The 27,355-nt window shown below is 41.5% G+C and overlaps 1 protein-coding gene across 1 annotated transcript in view; it reads right to left on the reverse strand.

The window, feature by feature from the left end:
- Positions 1-27,355, reverse strand: part of LOC115549148 (corticotropin-releasing factor receptor 2) — a 36,284-nt gene that overhangs the window by 3,556 nt on the left and 5,373 nt on the right. The window contains exons 3-11 of the mRNA XM_030364165.1: positions 6,936-7,021; positions 5,178-5,284; positions 4,472-4,589; positions 4,183-4,336; positions 2,183-2,243; positions 2,016-2,088; positions 1,495-1,580; positions 835-970; positions 109-150 (exon numbers count right to left, since the gene is read on the reverse strand). Coding sequence (XP_030220025.1) covers positions 109-150; positions 835-970; positions 1,495-1,580; positions 2,016-2,088; positions 2,183-2,243; positions 4,183-4,336; positions 4,472-4,589; positions 5,178-5,284; positions 6,936-7,021 — 863 coding nt within the window. The remainder of the gene's footprint in view (positions 1-108; positions 151-834; positions 971-1,494; positions 1,581-2,015; positions 2,089-2,182; positions 2,244-4,182; positions 4,337-4,471; positions 4,590-5,177; positions 5,285-6,935; positions 7,022-27,355) is intronic.

The raw sequence follows: 27,355 nt of genomic DNA on the forward strand, positions 1-27,355 counted from the left end.
ACCCATTTGAACCTTCATAGAGGAAACAATTAACATTTCAACTTGACATTTCAAATGAAATACATGAGCGAGCCATGGAGGGCTTTGGGCGAAAGGCTGTCCACTCACCTCTCCGTTTAGGAAGCAGTAAAACACAGACACAAAAAAACCCTGGAACAGACAAAACCACAAAAACAAAGGCAGCTGGGTTTGAGTATGCAACCCTCACAACACCCACTGTGTATACAGACACAACCTCCAGAGGAGAGTGGCTCTCAAGACGCCGTAATGCTCTGCACACCGTCTCCACTGATGAACGCAATCGAATATTCCCAGAAGACAACACGCTCTGAAATGTTTTCAAGACGACCGCTGTGTGCTTGTGCCAGTTTGCGTTGGAATTGTGCAAGTGTGTGTGTGTGTGTGTGTGTGTCTGTGTGACGGGACTGCAGTGGCCTCGACTGACTTCAACTGGTTTCTTGTATTTTTTCCCCTGCCTGACTCATTCCTGACGAGTGGAAGGCAAATACCCACGCAGAGAATAGCACCCACTCCTCACATCTCACGCTGACAGTTGAGCACTAAGCATGGGCTACAGGGAGGCCTGATGCTGGGAGTTGGTCTGTGTGTGTGTGTGTGTGTGTCTGTGTTTGTGTTGAAACAGTACACAAGCATCATCATCATCATCATCCTCATCATCCTGTGCCCTCACTTCTGAGCTGAAAGCTCTCGCCCAAAGAAATAATGGAACAAAAGTAGCAGGACGTGCTCATGATGAAAGGATTCTGATTCGATTAACTGCACGGTTTCCCCGTGGCCCCAGCCCTCCCCGGTCATTACCCTGCCCCTCCGTACCTGAAACGACTGCAGAAAGGAGTTGAAGTAGATGAAGACTATCTGAGAGATGTCATCTTCTCCAGGGTTCACGAAAAAGAGTATGTAGGTGATGCCCAGCAGAGGCAGTAGAACCAGCGTTGCCTTCACAGCCTTTCTGTGTGGAAGAAAAATAGGGAGAATGCCTTTAAAATGGTAAAAAACAACAACACAAAGGCATATGAATGGAACAGACTCGTGCACAGGTCAGTAAGCACACACCAGAGCAACACAGAAATTATTCTAATGGTTTTATTACGGGTTCAACAGAGAAGTTCACTCATTAGAGATCAGTGAACCTGAAATCACGAGCAGTGCTATGGTTGAGATTTATATTTCTTCATAATAATTGCAAATAATGACGCATGAACATTGTGCACTATTTTCTAAATTGGGGATTTTAATTGGAAAAGTTTACGTTTACCTAGGAGACCAAGCGACAATGTGTTTGTTTCCCCCTTGAAAAAGTAATCGGCTCCAATGTATTTGCTCCAGTTCGAATTGAGCACACAATCCCTTTTAAGGTTTAATATATCAGTAATTAACCACTCCTGAAACTCAGCATTAACTGGCCGTTTGAGCAGGTAACGGTGTAGAAAATGAGTAAGAACCGCTATATTGATGCGGCTATAGTATACATACCTGTACTGTATGGTTTCAGAGGTGGTCGAAGCTCTCAGTTTGGTCATGAGAATTCTCACTATGTTGAAGAGGAAAACAAAGTTTATCTGCCAGGAATACAAAGACATGAATTAATGCCAACACAAGTGTTAATTAGCCACACTAAAAGTGAACAAATATAAGGGTGAGATATTGGAAACACCTCATAATAAATAAACTTGGTGAACAATTTCATAGCAAGGTAGGCTCAGTTGAACAATAAAACACAAACATGATGGCATTTTAACACCTATTTTTAGCAGCCAAATGGCACAAACAGACACCCTTTGAGTCAACAAACTGCATGCTCAGAAGATGGTGGGTTTCATTCATTGATTTTCCTCTCCAGGCATTCAGTTCACCTAATGCTTGATCACATATTTCACAGGTCTGAAAATGTTAGTGTTACTTAAATTCACATTCAAAATACAATGTTTGGGACATGATATGTGAATAAATAAAATTAACGTGTGACATTATGAATCAGGTTCAGAATTACTCACCAACAGTACCAGTATCACCGGCCCTTGGTAAATATAGTCAACATATTTACCAGGCTCCTTGCCAAACCAGCACCTTAACACATGAATGAATGCTTTGTTAAAACCCAGGTGTAACCACTGTAGTCATATGTCATGTGCAGAGATGCAGAGCTTAAGTGGACACTTACTGTTCATTTTCATAGTAGAGTTTTCCAATGGCCCATGCAACGATAATAGGACATGGAATACCTAATCACATGGAAATGAAAAACTCATTTTAGAGTGTGTTTGCAAAGCACAATTATGCAGTAATGAATGAGAACATAAAAGGTCATCTTAAGATGTTTTCAGTGGAAAAGGTAAATTACATTTTGAAACATCGGGAGGGGGCGTTGTGCTGGATCAAAAGTAGTGGACGACACCACTTCTACTTCGAACAAGGACAACACACATCCGCCAATTTACCTTGCTAACAGGGCAATCATTTAATTCAAGCCTCTCACGGACACTATCGCCGTCATTGTTCAGTCTCACTCTGCAATTGAATGCAAATTGTCGTTGGGTCATTGCATGATGGGTATATTAACGTTTCGAAATTCACGATATGAGGCGTAAAAGGTCATCATGGAAGGAAGCAGTTGAAATGCTCCTGGGTGTACTTCTGTAGAGGGAGACTCATTTGTGGCATTGTTTGACAACGTCTACAACTGTATCCTGTCTTTGCTCCTTCCTCCTCACGAGTTCCCTGGTGCCAAGACAGATTTAAACTGTTCCACTTCCTGTGATCGGCAGAAGGACGCTAATTAGCGGCTGTCTTGAGACTACCGAAAAACGTAGACTCATTACTCGATAGGGTGGGTGAGGCTGCTCTGTTAAAGAAATCATTATTCGCAGAATGCTTCAGGACTCTCTTTGCAATATTCTTCTCCTCAATTAGCCAGCATAGATACACCATTAGAAGATGGATGGTGGGTTATTTCAACACCATCTGTGACTTTAGCAGGGTACTGCGATGGATCATTGAGTCCCAGAGGATGAACTTAAATCTAAACCTCAGCCAAAACCACACCGGCGGATCATACATCTTTACCAATCTGCCTACGCCGCATATTGTACAGCTGGAACATTGTGATAGTGTATTCCATTTGTCAATATCTCTGTTTTAAATATTTCATTACTCTAAATCTAAATAGTTTGACCTATAAACCTATTGTAGCCTACTGACGAGTTATTCCTTGAACACATATTCTGCTTATTAAGATTAAATGTTCTATTTTCTACACATCGACAATGTTGAGTGCTCGGTAGCTGCTGGGGCAGCATATGCAAAGCACGTATGCACTCGCACTCATCAGATGCTTAAGTTAAAATCATCCACCAAATGACATATACATACATACATCTATATATATTTAGATATGTATGCATTGTTCTCATTATTCGTATTATATCGTCCTAAACGTACAGCTTTACAGTACACTGTGAGTGGCGTGCATCCCGCTGCATCTGTTTGCGTTGGCTCCATGAAAGCATCTTTTAATGTGAAGCACATTAATCCCAGTTCTTCCTCTGTGTGTGCGCTGGGCTTACAATGAGCGAGACACGCACCACCCCAAACGGCACTGTGGCGGCTAAGTGAGCAGGGGAGAGCGCTCGCACGCGGCCCAAAGCGAGAGGGTTGGGAGCAGAGTGTTCAGGCAGGGTCTCCCGCCTTCCGCTCCGTGTTCTCTCTAATAGCGCACGTGGAGACGGGCCATTGTGTATAATTGATGTGGTGCTAAACTGTACCCTACATCTACTTCCCACCGCGCGCAACACACAGTTTCTATCTCTGGAAAACACGGCCAAACCGAGCGCGACTCATAGTCAACGGGATTCTCTCCAAGATTCGGTGGTTTCAAATGAAGTGGGAGACGTTTGACTGAATGATGTGTAGCTCTGTGACATTGTGAACCGTTCCTCACAAGAAGGCCTTCATTCAAGCGAGCCCCGTAAGCTGTGCTTTTTTCTATGAGTGGTGGGTAGATAATTCTATGAATACATAACCACCTGAAATAGATTTGATCCTCTGAAAGTTTGTGAGGATGTTATTTAGACATATTTTAATCCATGCATCCCTTGCTCCCGTGCACAAAGGGCTGGTTGTTTGTTTGTTTCCCGCTGCACATTGTGTGTCTGTTGTACTTACACCATCCAATGAAAAGGAAGACCCACTTTCTAAGCTTGTCCGTGGAATAGGTCATTACAATGGCTGTGTGAAGGTAGCATCCTTCAACAAACATCCAGAAAAAGTTAGTCACCACAAAGTAGTTGTAAATGGTCGTAATTAGCCGGCACCAGGGCTGCAAGAGAGGACGGTAGTTCAATGTCAATCAAAGACAAGCAATAATTCTGTAATTTCATGTTTCATGAATATATCAAGTCTATTAATAATATATCCCAATTCACGTTTTAGGATAAAAGGTTTTAGTTTTTACCTCATTGCTCTCGTGAATATTGTGATCAATCAACTGTAGCAGGAACCACATGACGTTTCGTAATATGAAGGTGGTGATTAAATTCCAGTGGATGATGTTTCGAAGACATCTTATGCTCCTATGGAAGAGATCAGACAAATAGACATCAAAGGAGTATTGTTCTTGTTAATATTTATTATACTATAATGAGTTCATGCAGCTGAAAGACATTTTCTCTTTCGGCATGATGTAAGAGATAGTTAATGCTGATTTGTCTCTGCTTCTGTCAGAGCAGATTGGGGATACATTATAAGTAAATAGAGTAAGAAATACAAGGTCATGTCTGTGTGTGTGTGCGTGTGTGTGTGTGTTTGTGTATGTGCGTTTTTGAGACATGGTACGCCTTAGTTGTAAACATATCTGTACATATGTGTGTGTGCGTGTGTGTGTGTGTGTGTGTGTGTCTGTATGTGTATGTCTGTTTGTTCATGCGTATGTATGTGCTTGTGTGTGTGTGAATGCATGTGTGTGTGTCTTTTGAACACACAGCATGCGTTTCACAGGGCTAATGCATGTTACCGCGCTAAACGACCGGATCTGCTCGTTTGACGTGAACGAGATAATGACGAGGACGGCTGTCATTGGCCGTTAACTGAATGTCCGTGACTGTTTGTGAGCCGTCATATGCGTGTAGGATGTTTTTGGGAAGGACTATTTCTAAACTTGCCTTAAGCAGAGGAAGAGAATGAAGGCCACAACCAGGGCTCCCACGGAGATACAGTGGCCGAGGTAGTTGATGATCAGAGCGATCTTATAGTGAACCGGGTATTTCCTCTGCAAACACATTTTGCTTGGGTCGTTATTACAGGGTTAAACATGACACGATCAAGTCAAAGTCCCCCCCCAGAAAGTCTAGATCGAACTGTTTGAAATGATCACGGTGCATTATATAAGGAGACCTATATGTGAAAGGAATATATGAAAACGGTAAGATGGATCTACAGTTATGAGCTCCACATAGGGCTGGGCGATATGGGCCAAAATGAATATCTCGATATTTTTTTACTATATCTCGATACACAATATATATCTCGATATATTTTGAATCTCCTCTAGAGCACATCATAAATGTTCGATTCAACCATGTCTGGCATAATGTTACGTCAGTAATAATTCTAGTATTCCTGAAATATAAGTCTGCATGTAGATTACATGAAACAACATATTGTTTAAACTCATTAGTGCTTTGTATTGGAACAATTTAGAACATGCACATAAGAAAAGGAAAATCACAGCAAGTTAGATTTACCAACACAGCATTTATTCAAACCGTTAATTATTTATTAACTGTTTGCATAATAATTATTATATATACACTGCCAGACGACGGATCCAATGCTATTCTTTTTCAAAACCAAATCCTCAGTTTCCATCCTTTTTTCTCTCTATCGCTGTTCTCACTCACCGGTCGGAGGTACACACACCTACAGCAGCGCGCCGTCCAGACTACGTCACACCGGCGGGGGGAGTGAGTGTGTTTGTGCCATTGCATGTCTTTACCTTTTGTGGAAGAGGGAGAGACGTCGGAGGCGCACAGAGCTTTTGGCCGTGATATTATACAATTATATTATATTATATACTATTATATATAGAGCTCCGGGAGTCGCAAACGGCAACATTCACTTTCTCCTCAATACTGCAGTTCACCCTGGACTGCACTGCACTGAGTTTGACGGTTGAACGCTGATTGGCTGTTTACGTTACACATGTCACTCAGTGGCCGCGCTGTTGAACGCTGATTGGCTGTCATCACGAGAAATTAAAATACATTTCAACTCGAGCGAATTTGACAAATCAAAACTTGTTGCCGGTTTTCTCTCGCGAAGAATTCGCCCGATATGTGTCTACATTCACTTTATATGGGATTTTGTCGCCCCGTCGCGTTTGGTGTGAACGCACAATGAGTATGCCGGCGGCGGCAAAAATAAACAGATTACGTGCCAATTTGTATTCGATGTTCGCGACAGGGGCATTTTATACATCCCCTGGAGAACATCTCGTGATACATCGCATATATTCGATTTATCGCCCAGCCCTCCACATATGCTGTATAAAGGCTGCTTATACTGTCAGATCTCATGTATTGAGAGGCATTATTTTTTAGGGGGTGGAGGTGACAGGTGTTGGGTGTGGTTGGTTCTCAGCAGGTGGAGGTGAGGGGGCGTGGTCGGTTCTCAGTAGGTGCAGGTGTCTGGGTGTGGTCGGTTCTCAGGAGGTGGAGGTAGCAGGTGTTTGGGCGTGGTCGGTTCTCAGTAGGTGCAGGTGTCTGGGTGTGGTCGGTTCTCAGGAGGTGGAGGTAGCAGGTGTTTGGGCGTGGTCGGTTCTCAGTAGGTGCAGGTGTCTGGGTGTGGTCGGTTCTCAGGAGGTGGAGGTAGCAGGTGTTTGGGCGGGTTGGTTCTCAGTAGGTGCAGTGCTGATCTCCTACCTTCTCCTCCAGGATGGGCTCACAGCTGGAGTAGTTGCTCCTCTCAGCCCAGGTGCCGTTATCCATGCACTCTCTGTATGCACTTCCTGTAAAAGGAAGGAAAAATGCAGACGTATATATATTATCTAACATGTTATTACTTATTCTACTAAGTGTATTCAGCAGGTGCTTTCTCCAAAGTGTCTAACAGGGACACTCGGCAGAGGTTTAGGCCTCTCGGTCAAGGATGCATCAGATAGGTGGTGGATATGGGGATTGAACCCAGTGCAAGAGCTGGTGGGGTTTGGGGATTGAACCCAGTAAAAGAGCTTGTGGTATTTGGGGATTGAACCCAGTACAACAACTGTTGGGGTTTGGGGATTGAACCCAGTAAAAGAGCTGGTGGGGTTTGGGGATTGAACCCGGTAAAAGAGCTGGTGGGGTTTGGGGATTGAACCCAGTAAAAGAGCTGGTGGGGTTTGGGGATTGAACCCAGTAAAAGAGCTGGTGGGGTTTGGGGATTGAACCCAGTACGAGAGCTGCGAGCCGAACAAACCTGCCCTCTAAAGAACAGTTCTGGGAAAAGGATAAGTTAAACCTCACTGAAGTGATACAGTACAGTATGAACAGAGCTTAGTATGCATGAAACACAAAAAATGACCAACTGAATTATTTTCACCAACTTATATTATGTTCAGAAAATACAAACTAGTTTAATAGAGTTATTAATGTTGTGGTTAAATAACAGGTGATTCATATTCAGGCCAGCAAGCAAGCTTCAAACTCAGTTGAAAGTTTCATGCAGTAATTGGTCAATGATACTTCTAAGGAATACAAAGTAAGGATTAACATTTTAATGTATGGTTGTTTTATGCAAAGCCACTGAACCCCTCAAATAATTAGTATATCTTCTGATAGAGCTCTCCATTATCATCTTGAGTGACTTTTGAGGTACCTTTTTTCCCAATTCGCTGAAGAAGTCACATATGCTTTTAAATAACGACAAAGATGGCAATGATAGTCTATAGAGTCTGTGTTTTGTTTAAACACACACTTGATGATGAGAAATTTGTCAATCTATTTAAATTGACAAAAGGCTCTAGAGAGTTCCTCTAACTTCAACTATAATAGCAAGTTTTCAGGTTATAAAAATAGAATTAAAATACAAAGTACAAGCGAAAGAACGCACCTTAGAGATTCCTTTCATTATTCACCTTCAATTTCCTTTCAACAGCCAGTATGTTTATAATAGTAAGTGGTCGATAAGAAACAGAATGATTGGATGTCCTTGATGGGTTCAAACTCCGCACTCCAACAGTTTAGGAGGCTGGTGCTCTGTGCAGAAGACAGCCAGGTGTTCTGGAAACATCCCCTCGCGTCGATGTCATGAATACATCTTATCAAACACTCTGGTTGTGCTTTTCTCTCCTAATGAAACAGATGCAATTTCCCTACTGCTGAACTGGTCATGCAAATGTTGGTTTGAAGATAAATCGTCTATGTAACTTTCCAAGTAGAAACATGATGCTATTGTCAAGTGTAGAGTGCTGGATTAACAAAATATATTCCAGGGAAAGGTCTTTCCATTCGTTTTTACTGAATATTCTCCTATTGAAAATATATTCTGTTTTGTTCACAGCCAGTGCTGTACATGAGTAATCTCTTACTCAAACATACTAATCATGTATAATCAGCAGGACAGGCCATGGCTCTATGTGTGAGCCCCAGTGCTAAAGATCCAAAGATATCCCAGAATATTCAGTCCCTGTGTGCAAAGTGAGTTGCTATGTTGGAAGAGCTACCGGAATGACAGCAGGTCTTGTTGGGGTTTGTCTCTGAGCTTTTCCACTGAGGCAGGGCTAATTTAAAGTAATGGTGAAGCCAAAGCACATTACACACGCGCTGCCCATCTGTGCAGTGCACACAGAACAGCTCATTGTGTTCACCTATGCCTTTTTTCCTCCCTGTGGCAACCTGCGAATTATTGAATTAACGCCGCTTTGATGGATCGCACATCACACATCGTTGAACGTACACTGAAGTGTACGTCCATCATTTCATGCAATTCAGTTTTCATGCAAAGTTTTGTTTTGTATCTGTAGGTTTGTTGAATAGTTTTAGTTTTATGCTCTCTGCTTTGAGGTTATGACAATGACAGCTGTTGTCTGAGCTCTCCTCCTTCCTGCAGGATTATCGAGTCTTTCATTCAGACGCAGTAGTGAGGATCACTAACAATTCTCACTCTTCCTTTTACATGAGTTCCTCTACATGTGAAACTACACGATACAAACATAATACTGAGTCTGCCAAAATAAGTCCACTGCTCAGACTGCACATTCTGCTCCAATGACGATGCTAGTTAATTGAACATGAACAGATGTGCAGTTATTTATATTTGTCGGTGTGTGAGGGATCATTTGTTTTCTAGCATTTGTCAACATTTGCCAGCTCATTTAAGGACATGTTAAGGCAAACATCAGCTGAGCAACGAGCTGTAATGTTCCTTAAAATCCTTCTTTGTTTCTTGTCTTAGTTAATATGGTGATGCGGTTGATACAAGCCTAGAAGACTCAACAAGAGAAAAAGTGGATCGTAAAAGCATTCCTTTAGCTAAATATAACGAACTCAGCGGGTGGATCCATTTCGTTTCTTGTTCCTGCAGTGCAGCGAGAAGCTCACTCACGTTTAATCGCTGGATTGGTGTTCAAGAAAAAGAACATTGTCCATAGAAAGCCTTTTGTACTGTTCTGCTGCAGTGGCAACATAGCCTGGATAGCAGTCAGCTCTGCGAGCTCATGTTTTATTTGCTCTGGCGTGTGCGTCTGGCCTTCCTCCTGTCTGATTTCCAGCAGACCTGGACCGGGTCAGGCCAATCACAACCGTTCTATAATATATAATGTGATATAATTTGGGTTTGCAGGTATAAGATGATGTAGAGGAGCACCCTATGGCAGCGCCGTGGAGGAATTCTCATACACAAGCTAGATGGCTGCGGCTGATCCTCACACACCTTTGGTCTGATAGGTTGTCCGTCCGTCCAATTGTGTCCAGAGGCACTTTGGTCGGCGCCCTTATAGCGACCCTTGGAAATCTAAAATGAATTGAGAGGTCTGGTGGTGTCAGGCTGGTGGCGACGTGTGTTAATGTTGAGGCTTTGCTTTACAACGTCTGCTTAATCTTTTGACACAACCAACCTACCATCTCAGCCCTCACCCACTCTGCCACCATGGGGTAGTGACCTGAGTGATAGTCAGGGCTATCAGTGTGGCTGTGGGGAGATGATCTGTTTCAATGTGTCCTGTCTTCCACACACTGTTCCTGGAGGTCAGCCCAGGCTGTCCTACAGCCAGGGTTTCCATTGTCATGGGAGGGAGTGATGCTTTTTCACTGTAGCAGCCATGGCTGCCAGACACTACATAGAAATAAATATGCATATTCATTTTTTGCAGTGAAGTCATATAACTAAAACAGCTTGACTGATAAACAAGGCAAATGTCTACCAAACATTTCACTTGGTGGAATAGCTGTATAGTGTAAAAAGACCTGATTATTATTTATATCTGAGGAGTTCAGAAGTTAACGATAGCAAAACAGGGATAACTAACGCACACTTTTAATCAATGGGGCTATTTTCTTACTGGCACACTGCATGTGATGCAGATACAGACAATTCTACAATACTTCAAATTTATTATTATCAATTAATACTTCAATTAAATTTTTTTTATTATTCATCTCTGAAGGGCTCTACATATCGAGTACATGTAGAGTTAAATTTGATATATTTTATTTCTGTTTGTTTTTCACTTTTGTTAGACTCATCTCTTAGATAATCCATTACAACTCAAATCACCCAGCACAGCTTTGGTTAGGTTCCAGTGTGCAACATACACCTGAGCCCTTCCAGGCATGCCTTTGCTCATGCACTCGTCAGAAAATAAATGTCATGACCCTGAAGGGAGCAGAGCAAACCAGGGCACATTGTTACACAGTCTCTCCGCCGGCTGGAGGCTTCTGACATTGTGATGCATGACAACAGCAATCAGTGTATTGGGTTCATGAGGACAGCGTTGGATTCACAACGCTAACGCGCCACAGGGGCAAGAGGCAGGGTGTTCCCCCATCGTTTTGTTTTGTTTCCTCAGACATTGATTATAGCTACCGTACTTAATAAATGGTTTGTTTGACAATGACATAATGACATAATCTAGCAGTGGGTGTGAGGTGGAGCTGGAATTTGCCGTCAGAATCTGTAAAGGCCCTGGGCATGGATTACTGAGAGAGGTAAATATATCACTGGGACGTTTCATTTTTGTAAATGCAGTAACGGGGCTGGTAATAGGTGAGGCAAATTATTCATAGAAATAGATATTTTATGCAACTCTTCTGAACACTTCTTTGGTAACTTTTGCCTTTATTATCTTCTTGAAAAACCTTTCTAAGCAAATCAAACGTTTCGCTTGGCTTCCAATCCCATGGTATTAAAGGTAATTCAATAGGAATGACTACTTTACATAAGACCAAACATTTCTGCTGAGGAATTATTAATTGCTATGCATATTTATGCAATTATAAGACAGCATACTGATCTCTTTGAGTACAGACAAGACAATATCCCCTAGACATCCCAGGTCGTTATTTTTACACTTTCCAAGGGGACGCTACAAACGTTTGACAGAACTCAAACACGTAAGCCCCTTATGAAAATGTAATAGAGACTTGGTATCTGACTTCAGCGCAGAATGCCTCTTCAGCAGCCGTCTTTGCTCATGGTTGCTTAGGCGTGCTTTAGAGCACGCCTAAGCGGAGAGGTCCGTAAAACAACAAACTCCAGGGTTGGATCAGAGGAACAGGCTGTCAGAAATGTGGAAGAATTCCCGGTAGGTGGTTTATTGTTAGTCTCTTTTTTTTGTTCCTTTTAAATGCACTTGCCACAAAACTTTACCATTACATGAATTCTGAGACTCCCAATATGATAACCCTTTAGCGTAACTTCTCCCATCACTCAAGCTTTTTATTGTTTTTCTGTTTGCAAATGAAAACGTCAGTTTTTTTTTACTGAGAACTAGGAATTGAAGGCTATTGACGGCTTCCTAGTTACTGTTTTAATAATCATATTGTTTGATAGACTAATACGGTACTTATAAATTAGAAGGGCAAATCATCCTGTTTTCCCAACTTTGAATTGTTACCAAAGAAGTTGTCTGTCTGGCAGCATTTGGATAAAAATTATAAAAAATAGGTATATGAAGTGTAAAGTAATTAAAAGTATGTAGTCATATAATTTAAATGGGAAAAGTTATTATTTTTTCCAATGTTTTTCCCTCAGCACAAATCAGAGTGCCATCCATTAGGACCCATTTGATTAAACACAGGACAAAAAAAATCAAAACCTCAAATCTAATCTTCGGCCGTGTGTTGTCTCTCTACCACGGCGGCGCTCTGTGGCTCATCCGGTATGCTGAACGCTTTATATTGAAGCTCTGCAGTAACCCAGTCGGACTCTGACCAAGAGTGGATCTGAAACCCACTGACATTCTCCAAACAGCACTTACTTGATATTTAGGCTAGCAGGTCGAGTAGACTGCATTGTGAACAAATCAGTTAATCCAGAGATAACTGTCCGATTTATTTTGATAAAAAAATGTCCCCATCGTCCAATCGATTTGTCATAGAGATGGTTGAATTTCTGTCAATCAATATTTTATTTGGTTGACTACAGCTCTATTGGGAACCAAACAACAGTAGAAGGATGCTGCTCCTCCTCTGGCTTAAGATTTTGTGCCTGTGTGTATCTATATGTGTGTGCACATGCATGCATGTGTGTGCATGTGTGTGTGTGTGTGTGTCTCTGTGTGCTTGTGGCCTGTATGTGTGTGTATGTGTGTGTGTTTGTGTAAGGCCTTTCACACATGAACTCCCGATTAACTCCAGAGAATCGGGATAATCAGTAGTTGCCCTTTCAAAAAGTGTGTTCTGTTTGAAACACATTAAGGATGGCGAAGGTGGCTACCAACTCTTCGATGCTGACTCTTTTTGCAGTGACATCAATACTGCATTTATTGTGATGTATCCACAATATCAACATAAGAGTGCGAAGCAGACAGAAGTTGGAACGCAAAATATAGGTGAGAAGAGAAAAGTATGAGGCAGCTAAACTCCGTGCTGCCAAATTTCACTCCAGCCGCATGACAGAAACGACATCAACACGTCAGCAACATGTCAGCAAAAGCAGAATCACTCCGGCTCCCTAATACTCCAGACTTTACACTAGGGTTTTACTCTGGAGGGGCAGATTCTGACACCAGTTCAAACATACAGCCCCAGCGGGGATTGTCAGGAGAACGTCCGACTTTCGGTGCATGTGGAAAGCCCTATGTGTGGTTTGCTCTAATCTTGCTAATCAAACCATCTGTCTTATTATTGTACCGGCCACCTACGTTCAGTTATAATAACACAGCCAAAGAGAGGATGTGTAGAGAGGGGTATCACAAAACATAACACATCCTGCTTCTCCAGGCTGTCAAAGTCACACTTCTAACACACCAGCAGCTCAAAGCTACTCACGGCACAAGATATCTTGAAAAGAACAATACGATGACATGGGAAATTAATTGTAAAAGATAGCAATGCCAAACTAGACTTATCTTTGTCACGTACATTGTGCTGAGGAACTATTATTGAATAATGCCTCAAGGGAGGGGAGTCAAATAAGATAATAATGAGTATTACACTGCGTTGAGAGCTTCTATTTTGACATTGTCTGCCTTCGTGGTGTCAAGGGAAGTTACCTGCGGCTTCTATTCTAAAGAAGCACTTGATTGGGGAAACGGCTCCAGAGAAAGACGCTCAAGCCCTCTCCATGTCACGTGACCACGTGGACAGTGGAGTTGTCTCAGTGGATAGTAACTCGGAACTCGTTGTGTGGGATTTTGAGGCACACGTACTAGGGGTGTAATGTTACGCATATTCGTACACAAAATGTGCGTGTGTACTGTGTACCATGTGTACAGAACTTAGGCAGAATTGTTTTAACCACTTTATGTGCAGAATGCCTTTGTGTGTGTGGCATCTTAGTGTCAGGCCAGGCCAACGAGGACCCCCACCAGGCCAAAACAAAGATTAAAAGAGAAGAAATGCTGAAATATAAAATGTAGTTACAAAAAAATGTATGCATTAAAAATAAAGAAGAGATATCTTGATGCAATGCAAGTGCCATTTCTAGCCCCTTAAATGACTGCGGAGTGAGAGCAGGCGAACGTATCAAAGAAAAAAAATGCTCAACATTTGTCTCCAAAAGTTACACTAACGATAGAGAATCTCGCCCTTCTCGCATGGCCTACGTCACGCCTGATGAACAATAAAGGTTTCACGCAAATTAAAACTGTTTAATAGCCACGATGCGAAGATGCTGCATATTCTGATAATAATGGAACGGTGAAAAGACGGACAGAATACTTTCAGATTAATAGCTTATGCTCCGACCCTTTACCAAAACATCCAATGTATTGAGAGGATTAAGGTGTACTGGAGGTTCGAGCGATGGCTGTTCGCGGATGAGGGGGATCTAATAAGTGGGTGTCTTTTGGAGCATTTAGTAGCCCTGCTCAATAACTAAACTAGGCTATCACCCTTTTCATAGAGAGTTTTTAAAAAATAACTACATTTGCAAGTAAACAACACAAGTGCAAGTAAACATTGGCTTGTATCGCGACTGCTATCGAGATGAATGATAATAAACAATATATATAAATGTAGTATATATTAATTTTTGTACTTTACCTCTTTGGATGCAGTAAAAAACAGTGTGTTGAGAAACCTAAATAGGCTGTTACCTTGGCCACGTCCTACAACTTATAAAGTCTCCACATTGGTGACTATGACAAAGAGACCCGAATGTGATGGCTGAACGGACGTATCCGCTTGCGATAGCCTTAAAGAATCAACCTTGGTGTGAATCAAATGAATGTCGTCTTTTCACAAAATGTAAATCGCATTGTCATTCAACAGAATGATTTTAATTTTTTTTGTCATTTTAAAAATCCCACCCAAAACTCACGTTCACTGTGAAAGGACCTTACAAGCCGGGTAGTGAGTCAGGGCTCGCCATTACCATGGACCATAAGGCTAATTATATGAACCCTGTCCAGAGGCGGCATTCACATCATATCCTTTTTGCCTAATATTTAATTAGCGGTTAGGTGAGCTCTACAAGACAGAGGAGAGAAAGAAGCCTACTCTTCAGATGGTGAAGGAAGAGGTAGCCGCACTTCACTGGATTCCGGGCCACTTTTGTGCTGGAGGACCAATGAGCCCAGAGATCCCCACGTTGCCATTGTTAGCTAAGCGCTGCCTTGCTGTACGTGCTGCCTCTGTCCCTAGAGAGAGGCTGTTCTCCATGGTGGAAGACATTGTTAGTGCCAGCAGCTCTGCCCTTTCTGCAAACAATGTGGACATGTTACTAAGTCTGTCAAAAACAACATGAAAATACAATGAATCTTAGTACAAGCTGGCGATTCTAAAGTTTCTGTAAAAAAAGTTATTTCTTACAGTTAATTTTCTGAATGCTGTATACCTTTATGGATATTTATTTAGTACCTTTTTTTTCCCGCTACACCACTAATCCATGCAGAGCATTTTATTAAGTCCAGTTCAGATCAAAGATTAGCGATGAGACTGCTTGCAAAGGGTGACTGCATGGGCCCCCCAAGACATCCATGGACTGTTAACCCCACCAGCCTAAGATTTGTACCCGTAGCACTTAAATTCATGTACTGATGTGATGTACTGTATGACTGCAACTGATAAGAGGAAAATGAAAAGAAGTTAAAAAAAAAACAAAGGGTGACTGCTTGGACGTCCAAGCAGTCACCCGGTTCTGAAACTGGCCCATTGTAGTGACGTGAGCTGTCTGTGGCTACTGCAGCATCAGAGGCAGAAGGCTTACAACAATATTGTGCACAGAGTTGGGAGCTGGCAATGCACCAAACTTCAACGGTTGTATTCCCACCTGGAGAGCAACTAATGAATAATAACGCTAGGCTTCTTGGCGACAGCTGAGAAACTAAATATCAATCAATATCACGCTGGGATATTTTATGGTCATAATTCCCCTTTTTAAAGTAATTACCATTGTATCCTTTGGTGTGCCACATTGTGTAACTGAGTTTTGCGGTCATCGTCTACCGGAGACATTGAAGATTGAAAACAACTATCTTTTAAGGATTTGATCAAGTGAATCTCTTGAGACACCAAGCAACGGCTTCAGACCCTGTGCAACTAACCAGATCACACTGCTGCAGCTCTCTCTGCATTGTTCTGAAACTGTTTCATATCGTCCCAAATATTTGAACTGAACTGCGAAAAAATAGAGAACTGTATTCAAATCCATCAACTTGCAGTGCCTTTTTTGCAGAAAAGACTTCTCATCACTCGTCTTGAATGGATCGTAATTACAGATTCTGATGAAACCCCTGAAAATCACAGCGTGAAATAAATTGGTCCTAAGAATGATCAAAACAATAGGCGGTAGCATAGCAACAACTCAAAGAATGCTCAAATCTCCTCAAGCCAACTGGAAACAAAAGGGACAAGTGAGCAGCAGTACTTCGGTCACTTGCTGGGTTCTCCAATTGACTGTATGCTGCAGTGTGTTTCTGTCTGCCAGCCTGCTGTTCTCCCGTAGTGCACAGCATGACTCAAAAGCCAGATGCAGCCAGAGCAGCAGCACAACATGCAGTAGGCTGCCCCTCACACATCTTCAACCAGCGACCGCCGGCCTGTCTCTCATTTGGTGTCAACTTCTTCTCAAGGGTCACTGGCTTTCATTGACCCAATCAAACCAAAGACAGATGTTCCAAACGCTCTGGCTAAGCTCTGGCTGATGGCACGCCAAGCTCACCCCACTGCCGTCCTATAGATGGCAACGTAATGTGGGACAGCCTCGTGAAGACACCCTCCACACTTCCTGCTGTGTTTCTGCTTCAGCACCGCAGAGTTGTCCAGCAGGATGGACCCAGCAGCCAGATAAAGACTATTTGATTTTATTGTCACACCAAATCCAGTTGAATACGGAATAGCAGTGAATCAACCAACCGTAGTGGCATTAATAATTGACACACTCATTGGATGCAAATTATCGAGTAATTCATTAATCGATAGTTTCATCTTATCGATCGATGATCGATTAATTGATAAGCGGCAATTCTTCTGAGAAGCTGAATTTCCTACTGAATGTGACACATTTAGGTGGTAATTCAACAAAGTTGTTTAGTTGTTGTACTTTAAAATACTTCCACATATTGTGCATTTGGCGTCTTTGTCGTCATTAACCAACTTAAAGTGGCTCCATACTGCACTCCGTTTTGCCCTCTTCATCGCTGAATCCGAATACTTAGTACATACTATTTCTGTTCAGTGTCTACTACTTGACGGTACTACACTTGACAGTGTAGTACGGTCTACAGCTATGCGTAGAACGCCTCCGAACACTTCCGAACATCGCCGAAACTCCACCGGATGTTTGGAGATGACGTATCTCCCCTCAGATGCCGGCAAAATTACCTTGATAAGTTACCTGTTTTCCGTCTTGTCATCGTTGCTATTAAATTAAAAATGTCTCTTTTTACTTAATTACTTACTTTACTATTTTACTCTTTTTAATGTCTCTTTTTTTCGCGGCTTTCTACAACGTCTTTCGGGTGGTGTCGGGTCAGCCATCTCTTCTTCGTTCGTTACCAGACTCCGGTTGCATTGTGGGATAGCGTAGTGAACTCCGTGGTTTACTTTGGCGGTAGTAGTAGTACGCATTCGGAAACGTCTTCCGTACTACACAATGCGTACTGAGCATTCGGACGCGCTATATTTTTGGCGTACTACAAAATGCATACTACAAGCAACACATTGCATGCATCAATGGCAAAAAACCTTTTGCATTCACGTGCTAATACTCTGTGCTCTCTGACTCTTTTAAATTGGGTGCAAGAGTGATGCTCTCGCAGGCGCTATATTAAAACACTCAAATATGACCCTCATTTTAACACTGAAATCGACATTCTGTACATTTTATGAATCTAAGAGATATAAGGATAAAGAAAACAAAAGAGCTCAGTGAGAACACGAAACCATTTGTTGTGTGCCCTCTAACAAAAAACTTTGACACGGATAAGAGGTGGGGATAATTTTTTTCCCCTTTGAAAGAGTTTAAAAAGCAGTGGTCCTTGGGCTGCACTCTCCAGTTATCCCATTGATTGGGAGCACAAGTGGATGTTCTGGGACAGGGGAGATGGACTGTTATTAAAATCAAGAAGAGCCCAGACTGGGCTAACGAGGAGCAATTCTAACACTTAATCTGCCCAGAGAGCTGGGACACCTTGTTCCAGAGGACAGCTCTATGACATGGGTAGGTCAGAGGAATTGATCCCGAACAAAGACCCATTCTATGGGCAAAATGTATTAAAGTGACAGACAACGAAATTACGGAATTCACTTCTAATTACGTTATTAAGGTTTTTTTTTTTCTTACGGTGTGAAACAAGCATCAGAAATTATGCTTTTTAATAAAAATATAACCATGCAAAATAGATAGTATGAAGAAGACTTGACCGCTGACATCCTAAACTAATGAAAAAAACGATTGCCTTTGTATTAAGAGAAATAAATCCCATCCTATTGGGTCGTTCTGCCACTACCGGCTGGAGGAACTACATAGAGTTTCTTCTAGGGCTCTCCGCTCTGTCTACCCTGGGGCCACTCAAAGTCTCCCAGAATAACCATTGCAGTGCTTTACAATAACTGAAACAAACATGATATGGAGGCTTAATATATAGGTATGGCATGATAGAAATCATGTAACAGAGAAAATAATCATTACAAGAGAACTACTGCTTCACAAGAAGAAGTATTTCATGTTAGATCTAATGAGAGAGCAACATATCAAAATAAAAACTTTGAAAGGACTATGCCACAAAGGGAAAATATTAAATAATCTCAAACGTTATTGTAATGAGCTCTGGACGAGCTGTTGATTTTACTTTTGTTTTGAATGCAGTCGATTGGCGGGATTGCCGTGAACTGTGGATTGATCCATCATATTGATCTTGTCAAACTGAGCTAGGAAGATATTGGATATTCATGCTCTAGTCTGTAATAAAGCAATCTCTAGCGGGGGCTGCTGGGACGTTGCACGTCTTTGGATAGCCTTATTACGGGCCGTGAATCATGGAATCATTTGTGTTTCTGTTATTTTATCATCGGTTCTCTTATGATGCTATGGTTGTGTTTAGCCTATGGATCAGTCGTGGCTGTCGCTTAAACCTGCTTCCGTAAGACAGTTATCGTAATTGTATGTCAAGCTGCATTTTTTTAATTTTATTTTTTTGTTTTTAGTTCTTCTTTGCTGATAAACGTATGCGTATGAGTCAATGAAAGTACAACATTAACACCCAGTTCAGTGGATTAAAACATAGAGACCCAGAATCAAGCATCAAAAACAATGACAAAGGCTTATTGTAGTGCTCAGGATTATCCCACAGACGAGTCCTTGGTTGCTGATCAGATAACCCGTTATTGGTCCTATGGGGGAAATTTGAGGTTTACAACAGCAGCAGCAAGAGAAACAAAAGATAATAACAACATGAACATATCTAAAAAGCCTGCAAGTTACTAACAAAACAAATAGGCAGTCAACTAGAAAACGTGTGTGTGGATGTAAACAGATGTTTAAATATATATAAGACAGGTAGTGGTTGAATATGGACAGTGATGTGTCTCATAGTTGATAAAACCATTAGGATTTGTAAAAAAATGCCTACGTATCTACTGATCAAAGTTTTACATTTTGTGCAAATACCAAAATAAAATATATATATTGATTTTCGCATTTGCAATAACACTAATATTGACGAAAAGAAAAAAAGCAAAATTGTTTGCTAAATCTGTCAAAAAGTTCAGGGTTTTACTGAAGCTTGAATCTGCATTATCGCCTATTACTCACAGAAGCTGCTTCCACCTGTCTGTTAACCGGTAGCACAGCGAGGTAGCGGCTCCAAGGAATATTGTTTATTTAAACCATTGTTACGGTTTCACGCCAGCATCGGGCGGTACATGCAAGTAAATGGGTTGTTGAGCTGAGATATGTAATAAGATGTGGTTTATACAACAGAGCGGCTTATTTAAGGCATTGAAACATCCAACCCTATTTTACTGCTCCTGCGGCTTAGAGAAAATGCAGCTTTATTCTTTAAGAATACAGGAGTAAGGGTTAGAAGGGCATTATGCTTAACATCATTCAGAGGTCTAGGATGATGGACTGTGAGGTTAATCAACTAAGAATTGAAAAAAAGCAACAATCCATTAGATACAATACATTATGCATATAGATTTGCATTCATAATTCACTAAGTGTTTGACTAACAAACGACACACAAGTTCACACCAGCACATTGGAGAAATGGTTTTCGTGATGGTGTGTGTCCCCTTGTTTTTTTTTTATGTGTGCTTGCCTGTGTGCAAAGATGTCTGAGCATGTGTGAGGGAATGAGAAGAAAGAGAGTGAGTGAGGGGGAGGGAGTGAGGGAGAGAGAGAGAGAAAGAGCGAGAGAGGGATGGAGTAAGAAATAGTGAGAGTTTGAGAGAGAGAGAGAGAAAGAGGGAAGTACTGAGGGAGAAAAAAGCGAGAAAGAGGGAGACAGACAAAACGGAGGGAGGGAAATGAGAGACGAAAGAGAGAAGGAGGGAGGGTGAGTGAGAGAGCGAGAGGGAGGGAGAAAGAGAAAGTGACCTTAGGTTATATAGAATATATATGCTGCCTGTATCGGAATGGGGATAGCAAGAACCATTCCATCAGTTGTATTTGTGCTATGCATTAAGCAGCAGGCCTCGGTACATCAATCTGAGGCAGACAGGCCAGGGGGAGAGGCTGGACCCTGAAGTGTTGATAACACTCGGATGATTGACTGACTCGCTAACCTGCCAACTAATCCACTATTGAGTTAGCCCCTGAAAGTACATTTCAAGCACTGCTCCTGACTGAAGACATAAGGCTTAATGAATTAGGGCAGATTACCGCTGTTGTACAAGATGAAAATTGGCAGCTGTGTTGGGATTGAGGCGATGGGAAAACTGCATCAACAGAATGCGGGATTTACAATATTCTATGGGGAGGGTCTTACCGCAACACTTGTTTACGAGGGTAACAGTCCTTCTGTGCATAATTATGTGCGAAATGCAGTGTACCAAATGGAAAACACTGCTCACGTAACGAAGAAATTATTTAATTAAATAAATATTATATAACGATATTATTTGATTTGTAAAAAAATAAATAAATAGACAATAATGTTTAGTATAATTTCTAATTATAACACCAATAGTTACCTTATTGTTAAATTATAGAATGGACAGATAACACAATCAAATAATGTGTTATTTGGTGAGTGTGCCACAGCATGTTCCCACTAAACATTGGATGTCCGATACTAGTCCGTCGGTCCATGACCAATTCTGGACATCTATTTGACGTCAAAATGAGGTCCACTTTTTGGATGTCAAACCATGACGCAACTTGGACGTCATATTGACGTTCAACATTTCACCTTTGAACTGGGTACATATTCTGGACGTCATTTGGACGCCTATGACCGGTGCAGGAAATGTATACATGATGTAATGTTTTTTTGTTGTTATTTTACATTTCCTGGTTTATTTATTTTAAGTAATCAAGTACTTTTTCACTTCATATATTTTGAGTGAGAGCCAGTGATCTCAAACAAACCAGACGAGGACAGCTCCCTATCAAGAGCGTCTGAGCCAGTCAGTACGTTTACATGCACAGCTTGCTCAGATTAAAGCCATAGTTCGACTATGCTCCTCATTTGGACCACTGCAATTGTCAGTTCACTTCGGGTCCATATTATTTCTTCGACCCTCCATTTCAATAAATCGCCGTTTCTCTTTTTCGATTGCAACAACCATAAGCATATAAATAAAATATAGAAGTCGTATAGAAAAGACGTTTAAAATTTGTCTAAATTTGATGTTGAAAAGACGTCCACAAACAACCACATTTGGACTATAAATAGCCCTTACACAGAGAGGTCCCACGGACGTCAACATTAGACGTTCGGTAGACGTCGAATGGTGTTACAAAACAACCCCTTCCAGTGGACCAAAATTTGACAACCAATAATGAAACAGAAATGACGTCGCTTGGTCGACACATTGCGCAGTGGGATATATCCTGATTCCAAGCTACAGAGAGAGAGAGAGAGAGAGAGAGAGAGAGAGAGAGAGAGAGAGAGAGAGAGAGAGAGAGAGAGAGAGAGAGAGAGAGAGAGACCAGTCGCTGCCAGCTGCAACTGGGGTCAACTCAGGGGTCGCATGACAGCTGAACCCCCTTTAGGACACATGCAGGCAGATCACAGATAACCCAGAGAGGTCCTTGCTTAAAACATACTAAGCACAAAAGAGACTTTTGGCTTAGAGATAGGCCTTGGAGGAGATGGAGGACACCTCACACAAAAAATACACACACACTAACAGTCGGTCCACAGAGCTAAATATGCTGGATATAGAGATCAACATTGGTTCCTACTTTGGAAAAGGGTAAAGCTGTACAAAAGGCTAAAGCTATTGTATCCTTTTGAATCACGTATTGTCAGGACATTGACAGAAACACCACAGATTCCACTTCCACTGGCAATGCACAATGTGAAAGTGGTTTACAGTTGATTGAGCTGCTCATTGATTTTCTGTGGGTTTATTATTGCATTCATATTGTATCACAGCTCGAGCGGGAAATGTGTTACTTGTGACTCTCAGATTATTTTCTAGAATAGTGTGGTTGTCAGGAAGTAATGCTGCAGCATAACCAGTTATACGAAAACAACAGCGCTTTCAGGTACTTTATGCACTTCAAGCACTTCAGGACGCACTGCTGAAACATTAAGCTCCTTATTAATCAAGTGATCGACGAAGATGAACGAGATTTCATCAATTGAATTAGTGTACAAATGAGCATAATACACACAAGGAGCATGTACAAGAAGTTTAAAACAACATCTGTCGGAAAGAAATCACATGCTTAGGGCAGACCAAGTCAAATTTAAAACGGTTTGGGCCTGTGGGAGTCTTAATGGGGGGCGGGGATGGAGAAAACTTGTTTTGTTGTCAAACTGGGTACTGCAAACCCTGCAAAATATTCTGCCGTTGTCAACAAGGACATTGTATTTATGGTGCTTGCGGCTGGGTGAGGGGGTTATTTTCTTGATGCTGATGCAGACCCACTTACACTTGCACTTTTACAGTTGGTTTTGGGCGGTGTTGGTAAGGTGGCACTGGTGACGAGAGAGGGAGGGTGGGGAGAGAGAGGTGCCGCCAGTGACTAATGCTTTCTCCCACCACCAACTCTCCGGGCCACACACTGGAGGATGAGCAGATTAATCACATCCCTGCAGCCTTCTCCTTGTTTGTCATCATAGTCTGGTGTTAGCCACTGACTCCCCGGTCAAACTCAATTGACTACGGTCTACTACATATTCTTGAGAGTTTTTAAAAATCATTAGTTTGTGCTTATGAAGTATGTCTTACAAAATAATGAAAACATCTTAAATCTTGTTATTTTTTGTTGAACCTTCAAATTAAAGGTTAAACACCATAAATGTTTTTATCCAATATGTCTGGCTTGAGTGACCTTGAATCTGCAATCTGAGAAAGTTCTTTATGCACAGTGTTGCAAACACAATGAAACTATCAAGTAGCTGAGGCTAAATTAAGTGAATCCCCCTCGGCCGTGACAACAGCAACAAAGGATGACAAATGTATTTATCCACTCCTGCTTATGAGGGCCTGGGCAGAGTCCTACCGGAGAACGGTACATGGTCAGTTATAGTGATGCACTGTCGGTCAATATACCCCCTGTCGCGTGATCAGGGGAACAACGTAAACCTTCTCATCCTATAGCGATGGGAGAAGATGGCAATGCGGTCGATCAGGGAATTCCAAAGATGTCATTGCTATTTCAGCGCTACTAATGGTTGAAGCCCGGTTTATTCAGACTACACCGTTGAAAAATTGTGCAAGACCAGTCGAAGCTATCTAGTGTTGCCTGAAAAGGTTAGTTTATTGGTGATAAAAATGAAAAACTTTTATATATATATATGTATATATTAGAGCTGTCAAGAGATTAAAATATTTAATCGTGATTAATCGCATTAATGTCATAGTTAACTCTAATTAATCGCGATTAATCGCAAATTCTTTTTCTATGCTAAATATCCCTTGATTTTTTTGGCCCATAATTCTTCTCATTTTAATTCTCTTATTAACATGGTGAAGTGCATCGGCTTGCCTTGTGCAAATGATTTTTTTATTGATAACAACATTGGCATATACACTGATCAAAACAGGACGATACAAAAGAAGAGCCTATAGTGCAATTAAACGACTGCTTTGAACAAATGTAATTTGAACATAGCAGTCAGGCTACTGCTTCTTTGTTTTGAGCCAAAAAAAAAAAAAAAAAAAATGTTTTTTTTTTTATAAAATAATTGCGTTAATCGCGCGATAAAAAATTTAACACCGTTAAATTTGGTTTGCGTTTACGCCGTTAATAACGCGTTTAACTGACAGCTCTAGTATATATATATATATATATATATATATATATATATATATATATATATATATATATATATATATATATATATATACATATATTTATATACTTTTTTATTATATACTTCATAATATGCTCCTATAAATTTCAGGTCAGATTTCAAAAAAATTTCAGGTCAGATTTGAAGAAGCTACTGCTCAATATAGTCCTCTCTCATCCCTCTCCAATCTGCTACCTGTAATCAGGGAATCGGTCTGAAAATTTAAATTCCACACTCAAATCATATTTCTTTACTCATTTGGCTCGTAGGAGTATTCTTCAGCTCTCATTACAGCTAAATCAACCTGTTAGTTTACTTGTTAGTTAAGGGAGTTTCTTCGTGTTCTTTCAGGGGCTAGGGTTATGGGGCGGTATAAATATTAGGGCCCGACCGATTCATCGGCCTGCCGATTTAATCGGCCGATCATAGCCTTTTTGAAAATAATCGGCATCGGCCAAAAAGACGCCGATTACAACCGATTTTATTTTATTTTTTTTAATGTTATTGCGCTTAGTATCCTGCAGATTGCGCTCCTACTCGCCTTGCTAACTAACAACTTTAGCTGGAGTAAAAAAGAGGAGATTGAATTTTACCGTACAACATGAAAGCACGCTCGCTCAGGCAGCTGCGCGCTCACCTCACCAATGTACACAAGACGCGTTGTTTGAGCATGTTGTGCCTGTTTTTCTTTAGGTCCCAGGCCATGTTCATTTGTTATACTGTAGACTCTAACGGTGAGACCATACTGCTCAGCACGCACGTGTTAGTCACTGCTCACGAGTGCAGCACATTGGGAGTTAGTTATTTATTTTGCATTTTACATTACACTCATTTTTGACTGTAAATGTATTCTAAAACACTCAAAGATTCTGCCTTCAATTCACATATTCGTCAAAAGTGTTTAAAGTATATTTAAGGTATCAAAAACTATGTTTTATATGCTTTTTTTTTTTTTTTTTTTTTTTTTTTAATCGGCCGATTAAATCGTAATCGTAATTTTTCTCTGAAAATAATCGGCATCGGCACTCAAAAATCAATATCGGTCGGGCCCTAATAAATATATATCCTGCAAAGCTCTATGAGTCTGGGACTATGGATTAAGGGCTATGCAAATAAAATTGATGACCAAATCGACCAACGCCAGGCATTGGCCTTTTACAGAGTTATCGACAGGCACAGGACACTCACAAGCTGTGATTATAGTGGCAGACAATTTGAACCGTGAAGAAAGGGCTACTGAGATTCAACAGATCAGCTTTCCTACGCAAGGTGATAACATGGTAGACCATGTTGACACCTTTCCAGGAATGGCCTGAATCCAATGGCCCCCCGCACCTCAATTTTGCTGCTCCCCGCTCACAGGCAATGACTAAAGCAGGGAAAGCCTGTGATGCGGTTCTTCTGACATTGGTCCAACCACTCATACTCTGCCCGACGTCATTGTTCTATCCACAGAGTGGATGGAATCAGACAAACTTTAATGCAAAGAGGCCATACAGGGTCAAAGTTGAGTCCAACTACAGGGGCTCAAACACCAAAACATGTGGTCCGGATTCAAAACATCAGGAATTAGAAAAGGAAACCAACAGTGGAAGTGTCCGATCTCTCGCAGATAAACCAAACCCTTCTACGTACGCTGTCTCTTCTGTGGACGCTGTCTCTTCTGTAGACGCCGTCTCTTCAATGTATGTTGTCTCTTCTACGGACGCTGTCTCTTTTATGTACACTGTCTCTTCATGTACGCTTTCAGGATAACTCCCCTACTGTGGATATGCAGAAGACCAAAGGACATCCATGTTGGGACTCCTGCCGGTGCCCTTGACCAAGGCTGTGTGTAGCAGACATGGTCCCCGGCGCTGTACTGTGGCTGAACCCCTGATCCGACTGATGCTGCGATGGTTAAACAGACCAGGACCCTTGCCCATTTGAAACATCTACCCAGAGGGGTATTAAACCTTCAAAAGGGATAAACCACAAAAAACACCTGTCCCTCAAGGCATCCACGGCTGATCACTCAAGGTGTTGGCAGACACACACACAAGATGTGTGTGTCCCTGAAGACCAAACCACTCTGCTTAAATGACTACCCAGTGCCCCATAGCCAGTGCCCTAGCACTCACATCCGTCGTCATTAAGTGCTTTGAGCGGCAAGTCAAAACCCACCTCACTTCCTCACTGTATGACACCCTGGACCCACATCAACTGTTCAAAATGACCTAGGACTTAATTAAAAGATAAATATCAACATGGCAGAATGCACTAAAAAAAGTGAGTGTGTAATTTGCTTAAAGTCTGTGGCAACCATAAGCAGCAGCACATTACATCTATTACAACATCTTAAACTGAGGCACGCAGCAGAGTGGGAGATGTGTGTTATTTATTTTGCTTTTGTTAATCATTGTAATCCTTCAAACAAAATCCAAACTTGATTTCTTTTTTTTTTTTCACTTGGAAAGTCTATTAAAATCGATAATCGGATTTGGTTTGAAAAATTTGAGATTTTATTTTTAGACCAAATCCCCAAGCCTTAGTTCACGCACAGCCATGCAGAGCCTGAGTATACTTAGGGATCACAAACACCCCAGCCTCAAACTGTTCACTCTCTCACCTCCTGGAAAACAGTGCAGAATAATCTACATCCAAACCACCAGGTTCAGCAACAACTTTTTCCCACAAACCACAAGACTCCTGAACTCAGCAGCAATACTCCTGCACACATCCCTCCCATCCCTGATTACACACAGAACAAAAGATATGCATCTATCCAGACACACAAAAATACACTCT

The sequence above is a fragment of the Gadus morhua genome, chromosome 8, assembly GCF_902167405.1.
Source record: "Gadus morhua chromosome 8, gadMor3.0, whole genome shotgun sequence".
NCBI classification, from domain to species: domain Eukaryota; kingdom Metazoa; phylum Chordata; class Actinopteri; order Gadiformes; family Gadidae; genus Gadus; species Gadus morhua.